The 8809-nt window shown below is 43.5% G+C and overlaps 1 protein-coding gene across 10 annotated transcripts in view; it reads left to right on the plus strand.

Moving 5' to 3' along the window:
• LOC106582844 (band 4.1-like protein 1) overlaps positions 1-4843 on the plus strand; it is a 102607-nt gene extending 97764 nt beyond the window's left edge. For all 10 annotated transcript variants that reach the window (XM_014166349.3, XM_014166353.3, XM_045705793.2 and 7 more), the window contains 4 exons: positions 471-566; positions 708-788; positions 950-1066; positions 1627-4843. In XM_014166349.3, coding sequence (XP_014021824.1) covers positions 471-566; positions 708-788; positions 950-1066; positions 1627-1632 — 300 coding nt within the window. In that variant the 3' untranslated portion in view covers positions 1633-4843. The remainder of the gene's footprint in view (positions 1-470; positions 567-707; positions 789-949; positions 1067-1626) is intronic.
• The last annotated feature ends 3966 nt before the right edge of the window (positions 4844-8809 follow it).

Raw genomic sequence — 8809 nt, forward strand, 5'->3', positions numbered from 1 at the left:
AGCAACACCTCATGGCAAAACGTCCATGTGACCTACAGTACTTGTTGTGTGTATGTACTAACTGATAGATGAGCACACACACACACACACACACACACACACACACACACACACACACACACACACACACACACACACACACACACACACACACACACACACACACACACACACACACACACACACACTACATGTTAATGTTTATTAAATGTATTTAAATTGTAAAGTCTTTTGTCTGTAATATATTTTTCGTTACGTGTCGGCTAATGGGATCCTAATAAATGAAATCAAAAATCCTTGTTGGACCCATAAGGTGCTGGAGCTAGGCTCCATCTGTCTCTCTTTGACCCTTGCTCCGGGTAGCTCCGGCTCAATCCAACCACTGGTTGTGTGTGTTTGTGTGCATGTGTTCGTAGCAGCTGTGCTGATAATGTAAGTGACCCTTCTTTCTCCTAATGACCGTGCTGCAGGTGAAGGCGGGCACCCTGGGGAGAGAGGCCGTAGTGTCCCCGCTGACAGTCACCGCCGACAATGTCACCTCAGCAACCACAACTCAAGTTACCAAGGTAACCCCTCGTGTCTCCTCTGCGACCGTTTAAAAAAAAAGGTCTTGACACTTCCTCTTCACTTAATATTCACTATAGACCTATGAAAGGTCACAATCGTTATCTGATCAGTAGATTGATGTTGACTGTGTTGTGTTTCAGACAGTGAAAGGTGGCTACTCCGAGACCAGGATTGAGAAAAGGATCATCATCACAGGAGACGATGATGTGGACCAACATCAGGTGAGGAACAACAGTCACAGCCGTTACTAAGTTAGAAGCACTGTAGAAATGCATGTCATTTGTATGGCATCTTTCATGGACACTCAAAGACACCAATATTGTTGATTGAGGTGCAAATGAATAGTGTCCATTTAATGGGAACAGTGACCTTTATCACACAGGCCCTCGCCATGGCGATACAGGAGGCTAAGCAGCAACACCCTGACATGCTGGTGACAAAAGCAGTGGTTGTCAGGGAAACAGAGTCTCCCGCTAAGGAGCAACATAGGAAATCGGAGGTAGGTGGAGCTGCAATGTAAACATCACTGTCAAGACACCGTGGTATTGCCTCGATAAGTAGGGAGATAGTGATAGACAGTGTGTTTGTGTGTGTGTGTGTGTGCGCGCGTATGCATTTATTTGTGAATGTATGCCATACAGGCTATAGGTGGCTTTAAATATGCCATAGCTCACTCGTACAGTATGTTCGACATGGAAGTCAATCATGTTGTTTAAAATGCAGGTTACAATCTATTGTCATGATTCTTGCACTGCAAGCAACTCTGCAGAGTGGTCACTAGCTGGCAAAGCCACAAAGTCATCAAATCAGATTTAAACCTAACCATAACCTTAACCACACTGCTAACCCTGATGCCGTACCCTAACCTTAAATTTAGACCAACATTTTTACGATATAGGCAATTTTGACTTTGCAGCTGGCCCATCTAGTGGAAATCGCTCAGTTCTGCCTCCAGGGAAAGATTCATGATGACAAACCTCAATTTGCGTTTAAACCATCTTGTTTATCCCAGTGTCAGTCTGTTTCACAGAGCTCTGTGTTGTTCTCTCTCTGTTTCAGTCCTGATATCTCATGGTGGTTCCTGGGAGTGGGGTCAGGAGCCCATCAACTCCCTGACTCTCCCCACTCCACCGTTGCAAGAGGACTACAGTAACCTACCCACAGTGTATACTACAATACAATAGACAGCTCTCCTTGAAATAATCTCTGTCTCCTCTACAACAATATACGCCTCCTCTCCTGTCCCTTTAGCCAGAACCGACTGTGATGCCGCCTCTGACTCACCCTCACCCACCAACCACTCTTCCTCTGGAAAATGCCATAGAAAATGCATAGTGTTCGTACAGTAGACCCCCATGAGGTCTAACTCATGGTTTGTGAAGAATAGGGCTACAGATGTAGGATCTTAATTGTGTGTGTGTGTGTGCGCGTGCGTAATGAAGATCCTACACCTGTATTTGGTCGTGAATAGGGCTGTTTAGCTCGGGGATCGTGAGAGATCAGTATAATGGTTCTGGTATTCTACATCCCCAGACAGACTCTGTATGTACAGTACAAACATAATGGCATGTTAATGGTTCATCACCCCCGATCAGCATAGTTCAATGAAATTATTAGCGACGACGATGTAATCCACAAAAAAATCTGATTGACCTTTCCCCAGAACACATTGACTTACCTGTAAGTACTGGTCATTTATTCTTAAGGAACTCAATAGCCCACCCCCACAAATTGCTGTAATATATGGTCACCGTGGAGATGCCTGCTCTGTGCTGACATCATGCATGAAGCATGGGGACTGGGTGAGTGGAGTGTGAGGAAGGGGTTTGGGGGGAGGGGTGCTCTGCAGGGGCCAGTAGTGAGGGTCAGCCTTTAATGCTTGTTGTCACCAGCGTGACACATATAGTCAACAGCTGTCTTACTAGCTTTTTAAACATTTTTAACAATAGAACAATCTAATTTAAAGTCCAGTGTTTGCTTATTTTCTGAATATAAATAAAAATGTGTCGATTTAGCGTCTCATACTCACATGCATGATTCTAAGTAGTCGAGGGAATGAACGATACGATACAGAGCTGTCGTTGAACTGACGTCCACAGGAAGTGCTCAAGAAGGATTCTGTGGAATATACTTCTGCAACGTGTAGACACTGCATGTCCAGCAAAGGTGATGGGCCTATACTGATAGGAGAGTCAACTGAAGAAATACGTGGACAGACACTTCTACAACATCAAGAGACTATGAGTTGGGACTCCGCTTGGCATTCAGGGTGCATTACTACTACTACAGGCTCTGACGCTCGTTCTCTGGATTAATACAAACAGAATCCTTCCACACCCCCTTCTGTGCTCCTCTCCTCATCCTGTTCTCCTTCAGTCATCATACTGTTATACTTTCAGTCGCAAATGCTGGTCACGTAGTGCAAAAGTCAAATCATACCCATTTCCCCATGTAGTGCACTACTTTGGTCAAAACTAGTACACTCTACAGGGAAAAAGGCATCATTTGAGACAAAGCTATAGTCTGGTCAAATGAGCAGTTTTTAATATAATGTTTTACAGTATCTAATTATTTTATGAAGTGTGAGGATATGTTTGATTTGATTTTTTTTTACTTTCGTTTTTAAGTTATGGTGTATGAGTTCAACATTTGTATTTATAAGAGTGGTGGTGAATGTGAGCCGGCGGGTTTCTTGCCTTCCCTAAAAATGATTATTACGTGTGTGATTCCTTTTTCTGTACCTTCACAGACAAAGCCTGGATTCATAGTGTGACACGTTTAAGGCCAAACTCCATCATCTTCGACAGATAGACAGGCGGGGAACCTGTTTCAGAACACCTAGCAAGGCCTCCATAGCCCTGCCTGGCCAAATCTGTATACGTGGCCAAATCTGTATACTCTCTGGATAATAACTCTAAAGCTATATTCAACAGCTGCATATACATTCGTCAGTCAGTCAGTCTGTCTGAGAAATCAACAAAAACTATGCTGGAACAAACTGTTGAATAAATACTATGCATTGTTCCCTGTGTGGACTAACTTTGAAAATATTACTGAGGAGAACCAGATTCATTTTTGGTGTGCCGCTCTGCTCTCATCTCCTACAGTATATGATATTGTTTATTACAGCGGTCAATCTTAACTGCTTGTGAGACTTGCAATAACTGTCTCTTTGTAGCCACCTCGCTATTGTAATCCATTATCAATCTATTTAAAAGAGAACTGTGAACTCTTATGCATATAAAAAGCACTACCAAAACGTTCCAAGATGGAGTTGAATCTAAAAGTTGAGTTCTGCCACCGTGTTCCCATGGCTTTGTTACCGTGCTTGGCATAATTACTCCACTCTCACTTCACCCTGAAGTAACGGAGAAGATCCTTTGAACTTTGTCTTAACTGCTGTAAAGTTCAGTCTCTGTGAAACAGAGTCCCTAACAGTTATTTTGTATATTTTATTTCATTTTATCTGGTCAAATGACACTGGATTCATGTTAAGGCACTTGCTTGCAGCGATAGGCAGCAACGATATTGTTAGAAATGTGTGTTTTTTCTATACTGGACACACACCTTTGAAAATTATTACTTGCTGTACAGTATAGACATTGAGGAAGAAGTTGCTCTGTATAGCTGATGTGCTGTTTTGAAGGGTGGGAGGCATATTGTATGTATGAACATAAATACTTCTATGTGTGCATTTCGTTACAAATATACTGGAAGAGTGGTATGAGGTTGTGCACATTTTGTAGTAGAGGATTCACAAATGTGCAATGTTAAGACTACAGACTACGTGTAAGTACTAATGCAGTGCACTTGTTATACTGATGATGGGTGCCTTACTGTTGGAGTCACTGCCACTGGAAACCATGGAAGTAATTATTTAGCCTACCAGTGTGATCTACTGACATTTCAGCCATCCACTCTCCATGTGGTTTTGAGGTCATAACCTCATAAGGTCCAATAGAAGAACTGCGTAAATCTATATATTAGCTATGATACACTGTTTCAGTGGTAGGAATAATACGAATTGGAACAAAAATATATTGAAGAGCAGAAGGATTACAAACAGTCACAGGCCCCAATAGGACAGAACTAACTGGCTGATTCCATAGGCTCACATAAGGCACTGTCCACCCCACTCTTCCTCTTCCACCCTTCAATTCACCTCAACCTGTTTGTTCTACATCCCCCCTAGTGCTTGGTGGTTTGTGTTTGCTGTATTTGCGTTCAGTCTAAATGGAAAACATACATACGTAAATAAATAAATGTCTCAATGCTATTTTCATTGTCTCTGCGATTTTCATGAGGAAGACAAATGCTGCAAGATCATGTTGTGGAAACTGGTAAAGGGCTTGAGGCGGTAACATTTAGTTTGTTTGGTATCCTGCATTGCCATCTTGTGGCCCTTAAGAGAACTGCAAATGGGAATAAAATTACAGAAGGACAATACTCAGTCAAGCATAATCATCACTATCCTCAAATTGATTAAAATATCGCTTAATGGTTATAGTTCTACTGTTACTGCCAAGTGCCATTTGTTCTATTGTTGCTTCGTATTTTGAACATTTTGACTGTCATTTTGACTGTCAACTCTTTTATGTATACAATCTATGCTCTAAGGGGGGAATTCTGAACCGAGTTAATTAAGCCCGCATAAATGGAACGTAATTCCCTTTTTATGCACTTTTCCCTTTTTATGCACTTTTCCCTTTTTATGCACTTTTCTATCTAAGAGTATTCTGACTTTGAACTTAAGCTTGAGGAGCGCGTGCTATTCACCCGCTATTCGATTGAGGTGGAGATCAACGAAATGAAGGCGTGGCAGAGGTGTGTCTACAGATTCTGATCTTGACAGACACATTTATCAACATAGAGGTCTTCGATCACTACTCTGAACTGACAAAGGGGGACCTGAACATCTCATTGCAGAGAGCAGCTTTACCCAACTCTGTGGAGACCGAAGGGGCCTCCAGTGTTATCCAAGCCTGAGACTGGGTTTTTCATTTGCAAGTCTAAATTGAATTAATGATAGATAAATCGGAAGTTTCTGCATGAGTGCTTAGTAGATAAACACGAGAAAATGTTACTCACTCTATACATACAAAGAGGCCCAACCTAATTTATTTTAATACAAAACACAATGCGGAATTCTATAACCATCACCAGTAATAAACCTAAGGGCACAATGGAAAACAGCATCTAGTGGTTTAAGTGTAGATGCTGCTTCATGCATATAGATAATATCCCCATAATCTAAGATAGACATGCATTGCCTGCTGTTTGAGGTTTTATGCTGGGTTTCTGTATAGCACTTTGTGACATTTTCTTTTAATTTCTGACACATTAGTATCCAAGATGGCATAGCAGTCAGACGTCCTTTGTCCTCGTCTTGTCGTATCCCGTGTATATATATATTTACATATTTTCTTCGCATATCTTTTTATATATTTTTTTCTAAAAACTCAACTTCAAAACACTCTCCTGCAACCCGCCTCACCAATTTAAAAAAAGAGAAGTATTATTTACCTGAAATCTGAAATCCACAACAGAAGCTAGCCAGAAGTTAGCCAGTTCACTAGCTAACGTTAGAATTCAGCTAACCACGGTTGGCGGTCATCAGCTATCCCTTAGCTCGAAAAGCTATCGCCAGTTTTGTACAACGCGACTCAGACCAGAGCATTCCGGACCTATTTTCTCTCCATTTCTACCGCAAGCTCTGGACATTTACACCTGGATCTTGCAGCTAGCTAGCTGCTATCCGAGTGACTATTGGCTAACGTCGGTCCCGGAGCTAACATCAATTATTCCGGAGCTAGCCAGCTGAAGAGTTCCATCAGCCACTCCTGGGCTACAATCACCTATCCGGACCCGTTTTACTGCCGATGTGGAGCCCCATCGGGCCTTCACGACTGGACTTCCGACGTTATCTGCCCGAGGAAGTTATCCAACTGGCCCCTCCGTCGCGACATAACCGGAACACCCATCTGCGGCCAGCTAATCATTAGCTGTCTTATCGGCTGCTATCTGAATAGGTCTATCGGCCAATTTTCTTGGGCCACTATAACTATTTTTCCAATTGGATTGGTCCCCTCTACCACACGGAACCCCAGTAATCTACCAACGGAAACGCACGAGGTGGCTAAAAACTGACCATCTTCTGTCAACTTGCTACCCATGGCCCGGCTAGCAGTCTGAATCGCCGTGACCGCAACCAACCTCACTACTCACTGGACCCTTTTGATCACTTGGCTAAGCATGCCTCTCCTTAATGTCAATATACCTTGTCCATTGCTGTTCTGGTTAGTGTTTATTGGCTTATTTCACTGTAGTGCCGCTAGCCCTGCTCATTATACCTTATCCAACCTCTCAGTTCCAACACACACACATGCGATGACATCACCTGGTTTCAATGATGTTTCTAGAGACAATATCTCTCTCATCATCACTCAATGCCTAGCTTTACCTCCACTGTATTCACATCCTACCATACCTTTGTCTGTACAGTATACCTTGAAGCTATTTTATTGCCCCCAGAAACCTGCTCCTTTTACTCTCTGTTCCGGACGTCCTAGACGACCAATTCTCATAGCTTTTAGCTGTACCCTTATCCTACTCCTCCTCTGTTCCTCTGGCGATGTAGAGGTGAATCCAGGCCCTGCAGTGCCTAGCTCCACTCCTATTCCCCAGGCGCTCTCTTTTGATGACTTCTCTAACCGTAATAGCCTTGGTATCATGCATCTTATCATTAGAAGACTCCTCCCTAAGTTTGTTCAATTCACTGCATTAGCACACTCTGCCAACCCGGATGTCCTAGCCGTGTCTGAATCCTGGCTTAGGAAGACCACCAAAAACTCTGAAATCTCCATCCCTAACTACAACATTTTCAGACAATATAGAAAGGCCAAAGGGGGCGGTGTTGCAATATACTGCAGAGATAGCCTGCAGAGTTCTGTCCTACTATCCAGGTCTGTACCCAAACAATTTGAACTTCTACTTTTATAAATCCATCTCTCTAAAAACAAGTCTCTCACCGTTGCCGCCTGCTATAGACCACCCTCTGCCCCCAGCTGTGCTCAGGACACCATATGTGAACTGATTGCCCCCCATCTATCTTCAGAGCTCGTGCTGCTAGGTGACCTAAACTGGGACATGCTTAACACCCCAGCCATCCTACAATCTAAGCTTGATGCCCTCAATCTCACACACATTATCAATGAACCTGCCAGGTACCACCCCAAAGCCGTAAACACGGGCACCCTCATAGACATCATCCTAACCAACTTGCCCTCTAAATACACCTCTGCTGTTTTCAACCAAGATCTCAGCGATCACTGCCTCATTGCCTGCATCCGTAATGGGTCAGCGGTCAAACGACCTCCACTCATCACTGTCAAACGTTCCCTGAACCACTTCAGCGAGCAGGCCTTTCTAATCGACCTGGCCCGGGTATCCTGGAAGGATATTGACCTCATCCCTTCAGTAGAGGATGCCTGGTTATTTTTTTTAAATGGCTTCCTCACCATCTTAATTAAGCATGCCCCATTCAAGAAATTTAGAACCAGGAACAGATATAGCCCTTGGTTCTCTCCAGACCTCGCTGCCCTTAACCAACACAAAAACATCCTGTGGCGTTCTGCATTAACATCGAACAGCCCCCGTGATATGCAACTTTTCAGGGAAGTTAGAAACCAATATACACAGGCAGTTAGAAAAGCCAAGGCTAGCTTTTTCAAGCAGAAATTTGCTTCCTGCAACACAAACTCAAAAAAGTTCCGGGACACTGTAAAGTCCTTGGAGAATAAGAGCACCTCCTCCCAGCTGCCCACTGCACTGAGGATAGGAAACTCTGTTACCACCGATAAATCCACTATAATTGAGAATTTCAATAAGCATTTTTCTATGGCTGGCCATGCTTTCCACCTGGCTACCCCTACTCCGGTCAACAGCACTGCACCCCCCACAGTAACTCACCCAAGCCTTCCACATTTCTCCTTCTCCCAAATCCAGTCAGCTGATGTTCTGAAAGAGCTGCAAAATCTGGACCCCTACAAATCAGCTGGGCTAGACAATCTAGACCCTGTCTTTCTAAAATTATCTGCCGAAATTGTTGCAACCCCATTACTAGCCTGTTCTTTTGTGTCGTCTGAGATTCCCAAAGATTGGAAAGCAGCTGCGGTCATCCCCCTCTTCAAAGGGGGGGACACTCATGACCCAAACTGCTACAGACCTACTGTGGGGGAAAAAA

This window comes from Salmo salar, chromosome 22 (genome assembly GCF_965601325.2).
Source record: "Salmo salar chromosome 22, fSalSal1, whole genome shotgun sequence".
NCBI lineage: Eukaryota > Metazoa > Chordata > Actinopteri > Salmoniformes > Salmonidae > Salmo > Salmo salar.